This window comes from Lepidothrix coronata, unplaced genomic scaffold (assembly GCF_001604755.1).
Source record: "Lepidothrix coronata isolate B3197 unplaced genomic scaffold, Lepidothrix_coronata-1.0 Scaffold96, whole genome shotgun sequence".
Lineage (NCBI taxonomy): Eukaryota > Metazoa > Chordata > Aves > Passeriformes > Pipridae > Lepidothrix > Lepidothrix coronata.
In genome coordinates, this window is record NW_016690276.1 from 2,893,567 (window position 1) to 2,914,134 (window position 20,568).

The window sequence follows — 20,568 nt, forward strand, 5'->3', positions numbered from 1 at the left end:
ACCATTTGGCATTGTCCATCAGTTCTTCACAGGATAATGGACTGTGGAAGAATGCTGAGCACATTAGGGAGAAAATGAGAAAGCAGACAGTTTGACAGTTCACCTCTACTAAAAGAGAGCACTTGAAATCCAAAATTGTTGATTTTTTTTTCCCCTTAAAGGTACATTGTAAATGATACTAACTGGTCTTTTCAAACACTCCAGATAAGGCAAAAGCACACAGAGGGCACATGTTTTCTCTGTGTTCATGGGTTACATCCCATACCCATTTTAGTGAAAACCCAACTTCCTAATCAGAACTTAGGGGAAGACTGCAGACATTCAGTAGCCTAAACAGCTGGGTAATAAACGAACGTTTTTCTTAGTAAAGAACTGACCTTGAGATGTGAAACAAGTCATTCTTCTCTTACCCCGACAGTCTTCTCCTGTCCAAAGCAAAAGAGAGAAGAAGCACACAAACGCATGGTGCCTGTGTGCACAGGCACGGTGACTGAGACAGCAAGAAAGGAAGAGTGCTTAAGTTCATGCACATTTTTATTGAGTAGTAATATAAAATGCTTCTTTCATTGTTACAAGTGCATGCTTTGATTGCCAACATTTCGAAGTCAAATTACAAAGGCAAGGCTGTAGGCTGTAGTGAATTACTTGGGCACTTATACAATTGTTAAAAAATATCAATGGACTGTTTTGTTTTGTTTCCTTTTCTTTTTGAGAATGAACCAGTTGAAACCCGTAACTGATATACAAAGGGAAAAAAGTGAAAAAATTACACATTTTGTGGCACATGACAAAACAGAACAAAATGACTAAACCATTATGACATTAACAGTTATCATGCATTTAGAATTTCACATGTAACTACAAACTTATTTAAATTTCACAAGGTTTGCTAAACATGCTACCCATCTATATGTGCACTGACAAGCTTATGTTAAAAACTTTAAGAATACTCTCCCCCTTAGATTTTTCAAAGCTTTTTTTTGATTACAAAATTTCAAAGGCATTAAGCATTTTTTTTTAGAGAATATAAAGTACGCCAGTATACATACATTTCCAGTATAAGTCAGACCACTAAGCGCATTACAGTCCCATACAGGCCTATACAGCCATTTTTTCTTAAAAAACATGCATAGGCAGATTTTTACAGAATATAGATGCTTTTCACTGCACTTAATATGGTGTCTTGTTCACTATACTTAAAAATGCACCACTCATAAATATTTAAATTCAGCAAGCCACAACCAAGACTTGATTTACCAAAAAAACCCCCAGAAAACCTCCCAAACCAAACCCCCCTAAATATAAACAGCAAAAAAAAGATAAATGTTATTATTCCAGTTTTTTTTTAAACAAAGAAAAAGATAATTGCTGCCAAATTAGTAAGATAAGTGTTATATTTAAAGAAGGGCATTGAAGCACACTAAAGAAACCTGAGGTAAGCATAATCTGTACAAAATTAAACTGTCGCTCTCGCTCTCTCTCTCACTCTCTCTCTCTTTTTTTTGGCATTTTAAACAAATTTCCAACATTCTTTTTTTTTCTTTTTTTCTCTATATTTTTAAAGACTGCCTAATTTATTTCATAGCCATTGTCTGACAAGAGTAGCAAAACATTATCAATAAATAGTCCTTATTTAGTTTGTACATTTTGTTAAAAATGTTTCGATGTTGATGTTGAGTGCTGCAACTGTAAACGTACAATAGTTAGTAAGAAATTAAACAAAGTTTTCATGTCCAGTAACATAATAAAAGGCCTTTCAGTAACATATCTAGACGTTCCCAATGCAGTAGGAAAACATGTTCATTCCCCTAACTTTGCAATATATACCAGCATGAGCTTTCATTTTTCTACAAGCATTTAAAGGCATATCCAAAGGAGGTGTCTCTCCCCCACCCCCCCTCCCACCAAATTAAAGTTGACGATCTCTTCGTAGATGATTTTTGTAAACTGAATCCAACACCTGGCCCCCAGAGCAAGTAAGCTATTATCAGAGGCAAGAACATCCCACTGCCGATGTGCAGCAACCCCATCGCGCCCTGCAGCTCAACCCCCCTCCCGGACAGTGGTCACTGAATATTGCTGCTATTACTGCCGTTGCTGTCCGTGCCATTAGTCTCTGTGGAGATTGCCTTGTTGATGGAGTTAAGGTTGGCATCGGATGGCACATCTCTGCGCGGAGGCATTCGCTCATTAATTCGATCTAAGCCTTTGGCCTCTTCGAAGCTAGTGATCTTATGCTGGGGTGAAAATCCTTTGATAGCTAAATAAAGGATTATTAAAAAGTAAAATTAGCAAGGTAAAACTCTCGGCAGCTTTTTCCCCAATTTAGCAACAAGTGTGAAAGTCCTTCTTTGTGAAGGCGGCAATGAGAAGATCTGACAACACGACCGACTCCTTACCGTGCTCAGAAAGAGCTGGGTGTTAACCACCACCGTCTCTTGAAACACAACTATTTTTTTCAACACCATCAACTTCCAATACTTTGCTGTCCACTGGGGTTCAGCTTAGAGCGCTAAGATGCTGACATGAAACTACAGTTTGCAATTAGGAACCATGCTTAGGGCACAGCCATGAGCTGTGAGGTAGCATTTGTTGTCATCACAGCCTTAAGGACATTGTGCCTTGTCCTTACACCCTTTCACGAGCCAAAACTCCCACCTGACTTTCAAAAATCAGGGAAAAAGTGCTGGCTAGTTACAGATGGTGATGACATGGTGAGGCCAGTTTGTGGGATATACATTAAAGGTATAGGAGATCTGGGGTGACCCTACAACAGGTTCTCAGTGCAGGTGAGCTGCTTGTTGAATGCTCAGGGCAGTTACCCTCCCTGACACATTCCTGCACTTCTAGAGAGCAGGTTGAGTCAAACAGCAGTAACACTGTGCAACATGGACCCGGGATATTGTCATTTTGGTACATTCTTACAGTTTAGCTTTGGAAACGCACTGACAAAAGACCAAAGTTCCAACTGATCCTGAGGACTTTTGATCTGCCCTTCAGCAGCGACATTGGTGAGGCCACACCAACCTCAGAAAGGAGCCACAGGCTGGGGAATGCATTCATAGAGTGATTTTTATTTAATTTTATTCTCTCTTTAATTGAAGTGTTGAACATCTTTAGATTTAAAGCAAAAGAGAAAAAAGCACTGTAGGCAAACAGCAAGTTATTTTGTCATAGCCTTCTGTGTATTTTTCTCTTGTCTGCACCAAGTCAAACACACTGCACTTCCAGAAGTGGCATTTCTGCTATGCCTCTATCATAACATGCCATAGAGCAGAAATGGTGTGTTAGTACCAGGAAACTGTAAACTCCCTGGAGAGAAAATGGTAGGGGAGTTTCAAAGATTAAATTCAATATTCCTTCTCCCCTTTTATCTTCTCTTTACCTCAAAGTACTCCTGCTCTCCTTCCAATATGCTGTCCTGATTTTGGACAAGCTGGCAAATTCTGTTAAAAAAAAGCGAACACATCCAAAACTCCAAAACATCCCTGGTACCAATCTACCACTCCTTGCATTTTGGGGAGAGTAAAAAAAGCATTTTCACGTTGATAGTTTTGCCAACCATTCCTATGAAAATTGATAGATCCCGTTTGCCTCAGGATTCAGTTCTTTAGCCAGTTTCACAAATGTTATATTGGAACTTTGTGAAGTGCATGGTTTTTAACATGTATTATACTTCAACTCAGGAACACAATAAAAACATAATGGTAATTAGTCAAGCGAGTAGGGATGGAGCAGTGAAAACAGAACAGGCCCTAGATTGAGTTTTCTTAAGGTTTTGGGTTGTTATTTGTTCTTACTTTATCCTCTACCACAAAAATTAAGATGTCTAACAAGTACCCAAGCCAATCCCTTGAAGCAATAGTTTAATGGATGGCTTTCGGCATCGAAGCCAAAACACTTGCTGTGTCCTGGAGCTTGACAGCAGCACTGCCCAGTTGGTGTTACTGGGCCCTGAATCAAACTGCAGAGGGACAACTGGTAAAGGGTGAAACTTTTTCCCCCTCAGAAGCTTCATCTATGCAGACAAGTCGTTGCAACTATGGTGAAGGTGTCCCACTAGCAAGGATGGCAAGTCTTGAAGGATTAACTTGAGGGGTGCATATTGCTAGCATGGGGGCACGTTCAATCAATTGTATTTCAAGTAGACACGTTATCATCTGTAACACTAAGGAAGGTGCTCTGCTGTAGTTGCTGGTCAGACAATGAGTATTAGCAGGTTACATTGAGAATATACTAAAACACAACACATAGTCACAGAAAATCACAGAAAACAGCCAAACTGTCAACAAGAATGCACACTGCAGATTAGAGATTGCCGATAGGAATAGGTAATTCCAACATAAATAGCAGCTTACTCACTGCTATTTAGAAAGCAGTTGTATTTTCTCTTACTTGTTTGTTCTGTAATTTTATTCACTGCTTCACAAAATTCAAAAACAAATTCCACTGGCCAAAAGGGCACATCTTACCAACGGACAGCAATCATCAGATTTTTTTTTTAAATTAACTAAAAAAAAAAAATACCCACAGAAAATTTGAGAGGGGCAAGAACAAAATACAACTGAAGAATTTTGTTTTAAAGGGGAATTCTGAAAATTCTTCTTCCAAAACTTTATAATGCTGAACGAATATTGTGCATCTCCTTTGCAATACATAGTTACTTAGATTTTAAGTGTAGCATTAAAAATTGCTTGAGGGTTAAACTAGAGGTCTGTCAACAAAACACCATAGTTTTCAACACTGAATGCTCAGAAATCTTCCAAGGCAGCCAGTCACTTTATATTTGTAGCTAAAATGGTGCCTGTGTTAATGGTTGCTCTAATGTAAATATCCAGTGTGTAAACTGCCACTACCAGAGGAAGCAGACATCTTGCAGACAAATGTCTCATGTTGGTTTACTTTTAAAGAGAAACAGAAACATGCTGAACTATAACAAAAGACCAATAAAATTTCTTTACTAGTTATCTAAAAGAAAGGAAACAAACTGAGGCAAAAAAATAGAAAAAGGGGAAAAGAAACAAAATCAACAAAAAGAGAGAATATTTATAAAAAGCTGTGTGTTTTCCTAGACTAGAGATCGCTGAGGATAGTTTGAGGCAGAGACAAGAGTCAGTCTCCAGCGCACAGCTTTTGAGCTATGTGTCACAAAGCATTTATGATCTGCTGCCGTGTTATGTCCCTTGAAATCCAAGTTCCCTGATCTCCTCCTGTGGCATTATTCAGTGCTTCCTTCAACATACAGCAACTCCAATGTTATTGTAACTTTCAGAAAGAAAAAAATCTCAACAGCAGCAACAGAAAGAAAAACCAAAAAACATTTTCCCCTTTAAAGCAATTACATTTTGGTTAATACCGAGCCACAATTGTTAGCCCAACACCCACACAATCTGTACAAGCTACAGCAAAATGAATACACCCAGCAGAGCCCTTATCTGTTGTGGCACCAACAGAAAGGGGACTGGCCAATTTACCTTCATCAGCCTCAATAGCCTCAACAGTAGCTGAAGAGAAGAAAGGGGTAGCAAAACGAATGAGAAAAATGAGCAGAGGATTTTAACTCTAAGAACAAGTCAGTGAATAGCAAAGGAGCTACAACACTAATGTTACTGTAAGTGCTGGATTTTGGCAAAACAGACACACAGAGAAATGCTTACACAAAAACAATAATTTGCAGATTGAATTAAGCTAGAGTTTGTTTTAAAGCAGAAGTTTCACAAGCTAAAAGTTCTTAAAGACACATTTGAGTAGTTTTCTTTTGACTCAAAAGAACTACAAAATGTAAATGTCTTCCATATTGCACATCTGACCTGAAAAGGTCATTATGTAATTCTCCCAGCTCTGAATAAGAGCAGTTTGATTTGCCCTGTCAAAAGAGAACAAAAAATGGCATAAAGCCATCACGCAAAATTCATACCACTTACAAAATCAGCCTGAAAAGTATTAGCTACCAGTACAAGGCAAAAGAGCCCCACATACAGAATTATTTTTTTTATCTCCCCTGACTAAAAGAAACCTCCCCACAGCATGGGACAGTTTGCTCAGAAAGCTCTGCCTCTGCTTGCAACCTTGCCCAGTCTGCTCCATATGTAAGCTCTCTTTTTGTCAACCCAGTCTCTGAAAACAGCATTCTTCTAGTATTTTATTTAAATCAATGGATGTAGACATAAGATTGAAAGCTGTTGGACCCCCAGAATTGCAAAGCCTGGTCTGAGAGAGCAAAGTTTGTAACCGGGAGGTTGTTGCAGTGTTATGGAATACCATGTTACCACAGTTCTGAAACCATTCATTGTTCTTAAAGACATAATTTCATTTGAATCTTACCCATCAGCTTTGGTATGAATTTTTTTTTTTACAGTCAGAGATTTAGAAGCTGATGCAAATCATCAAATGCAATCCAATATAGCAAATATTTTAAAAGAAATTTTGATTTTCAAGAATTTCTCTGATTTTGAGAATAGCTCCAGAAGTCAAGTTTTTAGGAATTCCTCTCTTCTTTTTTGTCTTATTTTCACCTACATAAAATCCCAATTTTTTTTTTTTGTAGTTAAGATGTTAAATATGGATTGAGATAAATTCTAAAATATCTATACTATTATCTTGCTGCATGGGGAAATGAGAGGATCTAACCCGCATGCACTAAGGTAAGCCTATGCCTCTCAAGCTGCAGAGCAAGAGAGATGGCAAAAATCAGGAAATGAAAACAATGCAAACGTAAAGAAACAGAAACACGATAACTAGGATGAGAAATCAGAATGAATAACCAGATCCAAACCAGCACTGACACATTAGAAAAAAAAGACGATTAAAATGTATACTTCCACAACAGAACATACTACTCATATTTTCTGTTAATACATATGGTAATATGTGTGCTTAACAGAAACTATGTGAACTTCAGAGTATTTGGTGAATGGGGTACTACGTGTTAACTAATGTAGAAGCTTGTGTATAGTAATGTTTTACTCAGCCAGAATACTGCAGTATGAGGAGATTTTCCTTTTAGCCATCGTAGCAAGAACTTTTGGCAATTTTCTCAAGTTCATTTCTATTCCTAGTATTTTGCCAGGGCAACAATAGCAGTTTCCTTGGACCAAATTTTCTGACAAACGTAAAGCAACTATATGGAGAAAAGTCTAGGTAAAGACAACAAACCCATTAAGAAAGGCATCCTGTGAAATCATATTGCAGCATTTTCAAAGCAGAACGTTACTATGTCCGTAACACACAAGTCATCAACAAGAAAAAAGGGAAGGGAAAAACAGGGAAAAGAAGGTTTACCACTGTATACCTGAATCTTCTGGGTAAAAGAGACAGTAAATGGAAAAATTACAGAGAAAGAATGCTCCAGGAAGGAAACAGGAAAACAAGAGGCTGAGACTGTGTCAGGGTTATAAAGCATTTCTATTTCTTACATCTACTGCCAACAGAACCTCAATATATGAGAGACCTTTTAGTGTGCCTGCAATATATTCTGCAGCAGTACACACAGAAAAAAAAGGAGAGCTTGCAGGAGTAAATGAAATATTTTGCAGCTCATTGTTCCAAAAGGAATCAAAGGCAGCTCTACTACAGACTTACCAATTTCCTACAATACAAGAAGCACCTGGTATAAAACTGACAATCTGTATTTTGTTTGCATACAAGGCAAACACGGTGTTTGTAAGAGCCTTCCTTCACTTGGGCTTAAATCAGAGAGAAATTGTTCTCATGCTGTCACTTAGAATTGTTAGGAGAGAAAATCTAATTCTAGAGCTATTTTCCATTGGTGATTCTCTGTGAGGAAGAACAAATCAGATAAAATAGGAGTTTGAGTGTCATTATCTAATCTGAACCTTCATTATTCCATGTATCAAAGTTTGTTCTTAAAAAAACAACCCAAAAGATGTTGCTGACTGTGGAGAGAGCGCACTTCACATGCAGTCCTGACCCACTCTTCTGAACAGCTGACTTTCAGGGACTCTCCCCCACCCCTTTCCCTGGAAATCAGTGGTACATAATAAGTCCTGAGAAATGGCCTTACATGAACTGCTCTCAAATGCTCCAGCACAACAAACCGCCTGTTTTATTCTGTTCGGACAGCTGCCGTTACTTTTCTTAGGTTCTGCAGTTGAAAACCAATTGGTTTCTTCATATGTAACAAGACACAAAGGCAAACAGGCTTACCGCTTTGCAGTGTTTGTTTTCCTCCAGAGAGCACACCACTGGGCAGCATTCCTGTTGGAGTCAGACCTTTCAGCGTCAGCACACTCTCACTCTCTTCTCTGTGAAAGTTAAAAAGAAAAAAAGGAAAGAAAAAAAGAAAAACACAACAAAAGTAAACAACTTCCTTTTTTTAAAAAATATGGAACATGCTTTAGACACCTTGAGCTACACATGCCCTAACCCATGTGCCATAACCTACAATGATTTGGTTATTTCTAATCTCCTTACCAAGATAGACTGAATTGGGTGGTAACATCAGCACCAGTGCAGTTCCTCTCAGTGCTGTGTACGTGGTTAACCTTTGCATCACACCACACACAGACTCCCATTATACTTAACACTATAATCTGCATCTATGAAACAATATATATGCAAACCCACAAACCTGAGAGAAGGACCAACAGGATCAGTTCTTGCCAACAATACATTTAAGCATCTTACACTGTGTGGTCCAAAATCAACTTAAATTTTGTTTTGCTCTTGTCTACACTAGCAACCAGGCGCATTATTTACTGATGATCACCACTTAAAGAAAGGCAGCTAAAAGTTCATTAAAATTAATAAGCACTTTCACCCTTGCTAGTAGTGATCTTAATAGTTTTGTATGCGAAAAATAATACTGGATTCAAGAAGATTGTTTTAGGAAACCTAAATATGTTTTGCTGGTTTCAAATACATACAGTTTTTAATACATGGCAAGAGGAATACAACAGCTCTATCCAGACAAGCCTTTAAGTACAGCTTTCTACAAGGACTGTAATGCTGCCTGTAATGACATACTTTCTCAGCAGCAAAATTGACCCCAATTCCTTAAGAGAAACCTATTTTGAAGTGCTTTACTTTGAAGTATATAATGACATTAAGCTGGAGGAAGCAAACACAAAGACAGAATTTAGTTCCACATTCACTTGAGGATAATGTGGTTTTGTCTAGAAAAACTGTCTCTCAGCAATTCTACTACTTACAATTTTCTTTAGACCTATGTGCCCTGAATTACTCACATATTTCAAACTCTTATTTACCTACTATATATACTCTTCAAGTTCTATTTTTAGTTTGAAAATAATTCTCCTTTTGCTCACTTTTCTTTGTGTTAATAGTCAAAATCAAATTGTGACCATTTCCCTTGCAAGTTTCCCAAGCAATTAGAACTAACGAAACAGCGACATATTTTCAGAATTAACACAGTATTTTCATCATCAAGAATTGCACGCCAAAGTTTTTGCTTTCTCTTGATTATTCAGTTTATTTCATCACTCTCTTTTTTTTTTAAATTGAACTGCAATGGGACTTTTAGCTTTACCCTCATTGGATAAGTTTATTCACAGAATTTTTATTATCTTTAAACTGCATATGCACAAGAAAGCTCTGTATCACAGATTCTGAGATTTTTTAGCCTTCGGTGTTCCTTTATTTCTATTTGATGTCACAGAATCACAGAATCTTCTGAGTTGGAAGGGACCCACAAGGATCATTGAGTCCAACTCTTGAGTGAATGGCCCATATGGGGATCAAACTCATGACTTTGGTGTTATTAGCACCATGTTCTAAACTACTGAGCTAATCTCAGTTTCCTCTCTATTTACATTTAAAAAGAAGGGTAATAGACTGATTAAATATTTTAACCACCCTTCTCAGGGAAATATTAAGACTGATTTTCATCAGTGCCTTAAAATGTTGATATTCATTAATTATATATAATATTATAATTATATTCTATTATATATATAATAATATAAATAATTAAAGAGGGCTCAAAGTTTCAAACTGTGATAAACCCCTAAGATATGATGCTTATGCATCACATGTCACTTTAGACAGAACACACGCAAGAATTATTCTGTACCCTTCTTCCATTCTTGAAACCATTAAAAAGCTTCTGCCTCATAGATTCCTTTGAAAAAGTATTTGACATATAGGTGATGTCAATCATCTGCAAGTTATAAAACCCCAAATATATCAGCTGAGCATCCAATTTCAGATGCTTCTGCTTATTAAAGTTCCCATTTCTGTTGAAATAATGTTATATTTCAAAAGGTGCTCCACAACAAAATACAACAGATCCAGAAGCTGTGGTTGAAGGTTATGGGAGAGAAAGCCAGGTTTCCAAACTTTGTTTGCTCCACTATCATCACAAAAAAATAATTGTGCTGTTTTATGAAGGTGGTGGCAATGTCAGCACCAGGCTCTCTGCCAGACTTGGTACAGAGGAGCAGGTGGAAACATTTGATTGCTCCCTCGTCTTGTTTAGGGAAAAGGAATAATGCCAACTTTTTTTTTATGGGCACATTTTGAAGTAGCTTGTGCATCACTAGTAATTCACATGTAACACTTTGGGGAAGTCCTCCATCTGAGTATGCTATTTAGAGATATCCTGTTGCAATCTGTGAGGCATGGACAAACTGCAGTGTCCACGCAAAGCCCACTGCTTGCATGCTGCAGGAGAGTTTCAAACCAAGCAAGTTTGAGAGTTTCCTCTAAAGTTAGGAGTATATTCTTCAAGTAACTATTTTATTTATTCTCCTTACATCAGTCACACAATCACACCAATAAATTTTTTAGAACTCCCTTGATTTTCCAATAACCATAATAACCATAAACTGACTACAGCAGAGCAATATACAGTTTCCTGAGGAAAAAAATCCCTCTGCTGAACTGTATTTTCCATATTTAGACTTCAGCACAGTACAGCATGTTTTCTCTTCTGCTCAGAGACATCAAACAGAGTGTTCTAAACATTGGATAGCAATTAGTTACTCATGTTCATGTGTTTGGGGGAGTGAAGCCCAAAGCAACAAGCTGCTGTTGCCTGCACAGCGACTTCCTGGATTTCTAGTTAAATGACCCTAATGCTTTCATATTTAGTCATCTTTACTCGTGGCTATAGCAACATCTGTGGGTGACAAAGTGGGACAGTTGGCTTCTTTTTTAACGAGAGGTGATGAGTAACATACCCTTTCTCCATGTTTAACTCTTGCCTCAGAGTGACTAAAAGATAATTAGCACACCTGATGAGCAATTTAAAAAGAAAAAGGTAATTGCAATTCTTTTTGCTGATGTCTTTTGTTTGTCTGTTTTCCATTCAGCAAAAGCCCTGAGGAAGAAAACTATTCAGAGCCATAATAAATAGCAGTATTGTATAAATAAAACAATCTCTAAAAGGTTACAGCAAAACTCAGATGGGTGGTATACTAAAATAGCAAATCTGCTGTTTGATTAACAGCTGAGTGTTCTAAGTAACCATTCAAAGATGTCCCTTAACATTAAAAAAATCTGAAACAGCACAAAACATTACCTTAACACTGAGAAAACTCTAGCCATTTTTCCTATTGCTCGTATCTTGTTCCTTATAACCTCCTTTCGAGCAGCAGCTGTTGCTCCTATGGAAAACATATTAAAAACAGTTATAGGGATTTGTAAACAATTAATCACTCTAAATACAAGAAACATCATATCAATGTTACAGTTTGCCAAACAAAGCCACATTTGTAGTCAAAACTGAAAACATTTTTTTATTTACAGTTCAAGACTGATCACTTTTGATCCTTTTTTAAAACTGCATGTTTTTTCATCAATGTAATTTTCCATTTCAAAAATGTTTTCAGACACCATACCCTATGTAAACAAGCTTCTTAGAAAACAGTCGAAATGCCAAAAAGATATGCAACATGAACTGTGCCCAAACCATAAGAAAAGTGAAAAAGAAAAGTTAAACAACAACGGACTTAAAATCTATTTAATAATCTAATCATTTTAAGTAGGGAAAAAATCATGTCTCAATTAAAAAAAACAAAAACAACCACACACAAAATATCCCAGGCAACAACCAACCAAACAAAAAACCCCCCAAGCCCCAAACAAATTGGGTTAAGCTTAAAGCCAGGAAAGTCCATTGAGAGTTTTCCTATGCCTAGTTAAAAAGTTTTTAAAAGGTAATAAAACCTAAAGGCAGAGTCCTGAAAACAGCATGAAATGGTTGGGATTGTGTTGGTTGGCAGTGGGTAATGGAATTCCACAGAGCAACTTCCTTCTCATCACTCCTATGGCCTGCTCAAAATTACAATTACTTTGAAAATTGTAAATTCACATAATACTCTGCCTTAAAAAAAAAAAAAAAAGAAAAAAGTAGGATGCAACACAGACTACAGTTCAGCTGAGTTTGCAGGTGTACTTGTTACTTGGGTATCATCAAAATCTGTACATCCAAGAGAGAACCACCTGAATGGGAAAAGCGAATAGTACTCATTTATCACAACAAGGAATTTCTTTTAATAAGGACCCTCCAGGTCCCTAAGAAAATGCCCTGTTATATTCAGAAGATCAGCTTCATTTAATTATCACAATCATAATCACATACATCATGAAAATTTCTCCCAAAGGTTTCTGAAGGACAGGTAACCTTGACTTGTACAGCTGCTGCCTGACAACTCCTGCCTCAGAAGTTCCAGAGCACAACCCAAAAACCCCTACACATCACAATAACACTTGCTTCTTTGCTACTCTAGAATTCAAGGACAAAAATTAAAATGGTTACTTTCAAATCCTAGCAAACTGATCAATTTTATAAAGTAGAGCCCATGACAGAAGCTAAACTATCAGAAAGGGGTAAAAATGAGGAGGGCAGTTATGGCAGCAGAGGGGACAGCCCCAGGGATTGGCAGCAGGGATACAGTTGCCTGCAGGCACCAGGCATGGGAGTAAAGCACTGCTGAACACAGGTGATGGATGCAAGAAGTGGAAAGCTGCTGGAGACAGAGCCATGGGTCCTTGCTCTGCAGACTCTCCTTTGCTGTATTAGGAGGGCAAACTGACCTCAGCTGAAAGGGCTTGTAAGAAAACACAGGCTCTGCTGAACTCAATGGCAAAAGCCCCATCTGCTTCAGAAGCATCAGTTTCACACACTGCTCCTCCTTCTCCTCCTCCTCCTTCATGAGGTGCCAGCTGCTCTGGGCAGCGCTGGAGAGGTCCAACACTGCCAACTATGAGATCTGCTGTGCAGTAACTCTCACAGTTTCAGTTTTCTCCACACACCTCTGCTGATGTCCCTTCTATCAGGCACTGTCACCTTTCCCATTGGAGATTTCCCAATTACAATTAAACTTTCAACTGTCTGAGATTACCACTGGAAATGCAAGCATTGCTTCGTTGTCATCAGCAGATGACCAGGTGGCCTGGCTGATACCTGGCACTTCAGAAGAGGTGAAAAGGAGGTACCTTTTTTTTATTCCTGTGCTTGAATTTCAAAGGATCTGGGTGCACTTGGTGGGTAATGTGGGAGGATGGATAAGTCTGGTGTATGCCTCAAGGAGATTTGATTTTGGGTGAAAATAGACAATGAATTAAATTGTATTATGCTAATGGTTATGTAACACTCTATATTACTTCTTCTATGGCAGCTTTATGCCCATCACTGCACTGGGAACTTTGCAGCACCCATCTCCACCACTACAGTTTTGGGGATCTGAACCCAATGCCCCTTCAATCACCACATTAGTGAAGAATAAGCTGTGATGAAACCTGACAAGTGCAGTGGTGATGGAATCAGAACTGGCTTCAGCATGCAACAATCCAACACCACACACCATCTTTCCTGCCCTGAAAGACTGGTATGAAGATGGAGCTCAAGCTCATGGAATTAATGAACCCAATGGACTTTTATAGGGATAGCCCATAGACTAAGGGAATGATATCTGTGTGTTTATCTAGCAAAAATAGGAAAGATGATGGTGTACTAGAAAATGTGGGACCTAGTATGATGTAATACCAGGATACTGTCCTGGTTTTGGCTGGAATAGATTTAGTTTTCTCCCTGTTAGATACTCAGAATGATGGCTTTCAAATCTCCCACATATAAAGATAAAAATATAATGAAAGTGTATAAAAAATATAAAGATAAAAAAAGGATATGAACACTTAGGCAGAAATGTCTAATTCTAGACAATAAAGAGTGGGAGACACAGCTGTAATTCAGCTGTAACTGAATTAAATATAATATACTTGTAACAGCATAATGAAAAATTGAAATAAAACAGCAATGATTCAGCTGGGTTTTTCAGGAAATAGAGGGGATACCTTCCTGCCTCAATTACTATGATCTCACAGAATTGTACTCTCAAGATACACAGGACATGGTTTTCAGCCTTTCCTACCTTGAAAGTATTTAAAGATGATTTATCTTCTATTTTTCCCCCAAGTGTCACCATCCCTACTTGTTAATTACAATTCCACTCTGTTCTGGTAGATCTTAGTATATTCAGCCTTTTTCAGTCACTATTTAACTTAGCTGAACAGAGACTAAGACTAAAGTCTAGCAGATTTGAGAATTGAGAACTAGAAATATAGTTTTAGATCAAGAAGCACAACAAGGGGAAAAAAAAGACTATAAATGTAGGATTCAACAGATATAAAATGAGTAAAAAAGTCATACCCAAATCCCTCACTGGTATCCTAATATATATTATCTAGTTGAGCATTAGGAAAATTAATAAAACTTAAGCCTTCCAACTTATTGAATACCTTTCTTCTGTGAACAAATGGGATCTTCTTATGAATTCCATAAGAGGGGAAAAGAAAAAGATCAGTGATGTTTGTAGAATGAAAATAAAAAATAATACAGAACATTTGATAACATCAGTGGAAACGTAATGCTTAAGTAAAGTCTGAAAAACAGAAAAGAAACAAATTAAGCAGAGAATATCCAAAAGGAAAGAAACAGGCTGAAAACAATAGGAAAAAAAAAGAAAAGAAAAAACCTTTTCAGCTTAAAGCCTTGTTAGTAGGTTTTGCAGGAAACCAACATGCAGGCAGAAGACCAGCATTGAAGCTTAGCCTTGGTGTTACCACCTCTCAAACATGGACTTTCTCCTACACTGCTGCTGCTTTGACAAGGCTTAATCACTTCTCATAAACAGCCCCACCTGTTCATGTGGGGTGTGCCTGTATAATGACACCTCTTAAATTAATCAAGCCAATTCTTCCAGTTTACTTACATCTGATATCTGAAAGAATAGCTTACTATCATACCCATGTCTGCTGTGTCTACCAAAATCTGTGCTACCTACTGCATGTGTTCTTCTGTTCAAATGGTCCAGCAGCTTACAGTGAGAAAATTCAAATGCCACCACAGTACAAGGTATTGCATTTTAAAATCAACTGTTTGAGGGCAAGGCAAGTGCACGACTTGGTGCTCAGGCACAACTGCAGCACAACACATGTTTTGGGGACATACTACTAGGTTGGTCCAGAGGCAGAGCACACCAGTGGGCTGTAGTATGGCTCACATGAAAAATGGTTTCAGGATGAAATAATCATATCTAGCCAAATAAAAGAATGAATAAATAAATAAATAAAAAAAAAGATCACATTAAAATGCCACTCTGTCACCAACTGACAGAAATTAAGTATACACTGCAGTCCAACCCTGCTGGTTTGGAGGAAGAACAAATACAAACCATTGGGAAAATCCCTCCAGGTTCTCTCCCAGATAAAAATTAACTCATTGAAGAGCTAAGACTCAGCAGGTAGTATCATGAACACCCTTGTCAAGGCATTGGTAAGTAACAAACCTAATGACAAGGCCCTTGCTTTTGCTCGATCAGTCTGTGTGAGTTGCTGCCCCAGGCACAGTTTATTGTACTGAAGAGATGTGGCAAATGTTGTATGCTACTGTCCACAGCAGAACCAGCTTTTGATTGGCAGGAGAAGTTTGATTTGGTAATTCTCTTTAGGCTTGAACTAAAGCACTGTACTGGAGAAGCTGTTTTCCAACCAAGGAATAAATGCTTCAGCTAATGCTGTGACAGTGGCTTTTCTGTGAGAAGGCTGTGAGCTACAATGTTCAAGGCAATAAAAAAATAATGCAGGTAATTTAAGAGTGTTTTCATGCCAAATCATGATAAGGATGCTTACAAAGCAAGCAGTTTGCATTTGTGTCAAGTTGTTTATTACATTATTGCACCCTTTTAATTAGCAGCTTAGTTTATTCAATCAAATGCAGGAGGCCAGAAATGTTGCTAATTAAAATAAAACAGGACTCTGACTATATGCTGGCTTGGTAGAGGTATTTGCAGTTCCTGTTGCTAAGTGATATGTTTGATGCACAAAACACACAGCACATGAACTAACATTTGCCCAAGACATTTTTTTCTGGATCAGATTATATTGCAACCACCACAGCAAACAGGAAAAAGAAAGTACAGCAAGAGGAAACTATCAGAGATAAGACAACCTGACCTATCATGTTCTCTCATTTTTAAAGCGAGTGAAACCAGAAGGCCAATACAGGCCAGCAGGGACATATGGGATAAAGGGCATTACGATACTTAGGCTTTTTTCACACTAAGCATACACAGAAACAGCCTGCAACAAATTGATCAGATCCCCATGATGTGCTTCCTTAGGGAGAAAAAAAAAGGTGGGGGGTAGGGAGAAAAAAAAAAAGGAATACATGCTGTTGAGCATCCTGCTCGTGGCTAGATGCACCATGCATGACTCAGAACTAAAAATAATAATAATAATAAAAAAGGGCTCACAAGAACACCATGCAGTGAAGTCAGGCAATACTGGTGGGGCTTTGTTTTGAAGGAAGGGAGAAGAGGGAAAGACAGAGGGCAAGAAAGTGTAAGAGAAGATAGCAAATGAATGATCAGCGCAAACCATAGTGATGGGCCATTCTCACTACATGTGGGAACTCAGGTCAGGGCATGTTCAAACTGCAAGGAGAGAAAGGAAATCAGCAGCGAGCCCTGAAAACTACTGATGATCTAAAAATAAGCAATGATTTTTAAGAATCATTCCATCAAACAAAATGCATCTGCTGTTGCAGATATCAGGCATTTCCTTCTATGGGAAATACTGCTAAAGAAAAATGGCAGCAGGTAAAGAGGCCAGTACTGCTGCAGCCCTCCAAGGAAGCTGTACAGAAATTACTGAAGAACAGTGGAAATGCTGAGCCACTACAAGACTGTCATTATACAGTCTTTACAGAAAGAGTTTTAAGATGGTAATTACTCTGATCTGTTTCATCACGAACACAAACAAAATACTTCTTGTAATTTCTCCCCCAAAAGGCAAAGCTTTCAGGAAAAAAAAGAAAAAAAAGAGAGAGGGAACTCAACTATCTCTGAGAGAAAGAGGATTTTTGTTTGCTGTACAGATAATAAATCACTCACTAGGAAATCATTACAGATATCAGCTTCTATTTACATTTAAATCAACCCTTAAATTTACTTTGATGTCTGAATGCTTCAATCTCTTCATGTGTGCAATCCCCATGAGCCCACTGTGTCCAGTGGGCTGGAGGTACAAGCATGAGCCCACAGCAAGCTGCAGCACCAATGCCACAGACCCCATTTTACAGCGCTAAGGGGATTATCCAAGAAAGCAGACATGAACATATGCCAGCTCTGTTTAAGACAACCTTTCTAATATCTTCCTTACCATAATGTTTTACACAGAGAAATCATTCACACAGAAAAAACTGAAAGCAGATTTAGACAACAGTATTAGTGTTACAGTACCAGGAACTGTTTAATTATTCCTCATCTGGAAACTTTAAGACTGTTAGATATTGTTATGCAGTACACACACATGCGAGCCCAGAGGATTTCAGCCTGTCTCCTGCTTAGACACCTGCAATGCTGCAAACTCCACATCTGGAGGAGTGCCATGGTAAACTCCCAGGGAAATGGGCTAGGGGTTCACCCTCCTCCCAGAAAAAAATGCAGTAGATGCAGATATCTCCTGTAGCTGGAGAGGGCTGCTGTTCCCCAAGACCTCTAATGCCTCAGTATTTCTGATTCTGCTTTTGAAAATGTGCTCCTGAACTGTAAGTTATGGATGGGAATGCTGACACTGAAATTTTAGAAAAGAGTACAGGCATTGGCCTGTCTATGCCCAATGGAAGCTTATAGTACAACTTTAAAAGAAAGTAGTAGGCCAAGGCTGAATTAATTTAAAAATCCTCCCCATAAAGTCTTTGCTTTGGCATTGTATTCAGTGGGATTTCAGCCTGAGCTTAAGTGCTTTCTTGAGCCAAAGATTTTAAGCACATGGTTTTGTTGCTACTGTATTTAATTTGACACAGTTTTTACTCACTGTATGCCTTTGTACAGTTTCACACGCTGCTTTAATTACACAGTACGGACTTATTTAAATTTCATGAGGAAAAAAATGGGCACAATATTCAAACAGGTGTTTTCTTCTCTCCACTGATTACTGGTTTCAATAAATTCAGTCTTTGTCCCAAGTCCTGCAAGATAATTGTTCATGTCCACACTCTGTGGCAGATGCAGAACAGGGAATTCCATCCGGCTTTTCAGAATAAAATCAAAGCGCTATCATCCATACCAGTCTTCTCCATTGCAAAGGAAACATTTTGCAAAACCTGTGATCTAGCTTCCTCTTTCAAAGATTAAAAATAAATACTTTGAGAGAGAAGATTAATTACTACTTCATTAAATATTTGTCTTACTTGAAAGTTCTTCATTCTCCTTGTTCATTTATTCTGCTAGAAAGATCTTGAGAATATTCAGTAGTGCTAGATTTTTCCAGGTTCTTCTTTTTTTTTTTAATTATTTTTAGTATATCTGTTCTTTTCATAGATTATTTTTATTACATATATTATTTATTTTTAGTTTTCACAGATTTTTTTAAACATTGAAAGCATTCACAGTAAGAATGTTAGGGATGCATGGGATTTTTTTCAGCTTTGCTCAATTGAGAAGGGACATTTTGGAGAGCTGCAATTTACTCCTGCACAACCTAGCAGAAAATTATGTCTAATAAAATAAATTGACTTCTAAGAATCTCCAAATTATAAGATATAAAATATCACTTACAGTCAAACCAACAGGTACAAGGCAACTAATCATCATATAAACTTCAACCCAAATGATAACAGAAGAGACCATTCCTCTCTTTTCAGCAGAAGTGTCAGGTTAGAACATTTTCTATCTGTCTTTTCATGTTTATTTTTAATGATTCTATTGCTTTTTTAATGCCTTTTAGACACACATGTGCATCAAAAGAGGTGACTAAAGTAATACTTCAAGTACAAGTCTTCCAAAGTTGCAGTATGAATGTTTTGGAAGGAGCTCTGCAGGAAGCTTAATTCATTGTAGGAAGAATATTTCACCACATAATTAAACTTGCTATGAGAATCCCTGCGATCTTTTGCATGAAATCAACATCTGACCCCTTTGTCACAACACAACTCAGACTTCACGGAAGGAAATACAGGTTTTTTAACCAAAAGATCAAGACCAAGAAAAGGGTTAGAACAGGGCAGAAGATCTATTAATTCTTTCCAAAGCATACGGTAAGCAAATCCACTGGAGTCTAGCACAACAGTCGCTTTCAGCAGCACAGAACTCAAATGGGATTCAGAAAATTATTTCAGGGTTAGTAAATAAACTTTTAAAGTAATCTCAAGGCAAACAATCTTGACCAAGGGCAGGAGGCTCTTACCATCAAACCCATCTTCTTCTGTTCCCAGTTCATCATCTGAGCAGATGTTCAGCACGTTTACCAGCATCTCTGTCACTAAAATGGAAAACAAGTGCAGAATTGTTGATATTAAGATTCCCTGGTCTTCCAGAGAGCCAGCTCTAGCCTCAGCAGTGTGAATAAAAATTCAGTGCAATAACAGCACCCACTTTTTAAACAATAGGGCCTGTTTTACACATGTACTAATAGAAGCTGAAAATGTCCTTTTCAGCTAATAGAAGCTAATAAAAAGTACAGGTTTCCATAAAAACTTTTCCAAATATAACAAACACCACAACAAATAGACTTTAAAAAAATAACGTGCTTCTGATCTCTCTTTTTGCAATTGTCAATGAAGTATGTAACATTTGTTTTCTCCCCCAATACATTTTTGCCTTTCACTCAACTTGAGTAACAGAACTGATCCCTGTCCTCTGGCTCCTACATGGTAGTAGGATTTGATTTCCCTGCTCAGTGAATGGAACATTCCAGTAGAAAAAGTTACAGCAAGAGGGATCACAGAATATTTATTTATTTATCCAGGTCTGGACACTGTACTTCCTGTTCAACAAAATATTAACTGTTTTAAGATGCCCTCAGTATCCCTTGAAATCCAGGACAAATACATTAGACACTGTAGGTTCCTTACAGATGGAACTACTCTATATTGAATAGTTACATCATTACTGGAGAATTCAGACTATGTTCAGCTTGCTTATTTTGGAACTTGGGCATGAAAGAGTCAGCCACAGGCTATCCCTACCCTGGTCTCATCTCTTTCAGGAAAGACAACTGTGAGACACTAACCAGAGAGCACACAGAGTGAGAACAATGAAAAAAACCAACCCCAGCAAAAATCACAACCAAGGAACTGTAATT

The 20,568-nt window shown here is 37.9% G+C and overlaps 1 protein-coding gene across 1 annotated transcript in view; it reads right to left on the reverse strand.

Moving 5' to 3' along the window:
* Positions 1 to 516: 516 nt before the first annotated feature.
* PPP3CA (protein phosphatase 3 catalytic subunit alpha) overlaps positions 517 to 20,568 on the reverse strand; it is a 191,729-nt gene continuing 171,677 nt past the window's right edge. Inside the window, exons 10-14 of the mRNA XM_017822245.1 lie at positions 19,672 to 19,746; positions 11,501 to 11,585; positions 8,167 to 8,264; positions 5,475 to 5,504; positions 517 to 2,260 (exon numbers count right to left, since the gene is read on the reverse strand). Coding sequence (XP_017677734.1) covers positions 2,067 to 2,260; positions 5,475 to 5,504; positions 8,167 to 8,264; positions 11,501 to 11,585; positions 19,672 to 19,746 — 482 coding nt within the window. The 3' untranslated portion in view covers positions 517 to 2,066. The remainder of the gene's footprint in view (positions 2,261 to 5,474; positions 5,505 to 8,166; positions 8,265 to 11,500; positions 11,586 to 19,671; positions 19,747 to 20,568) is intronic.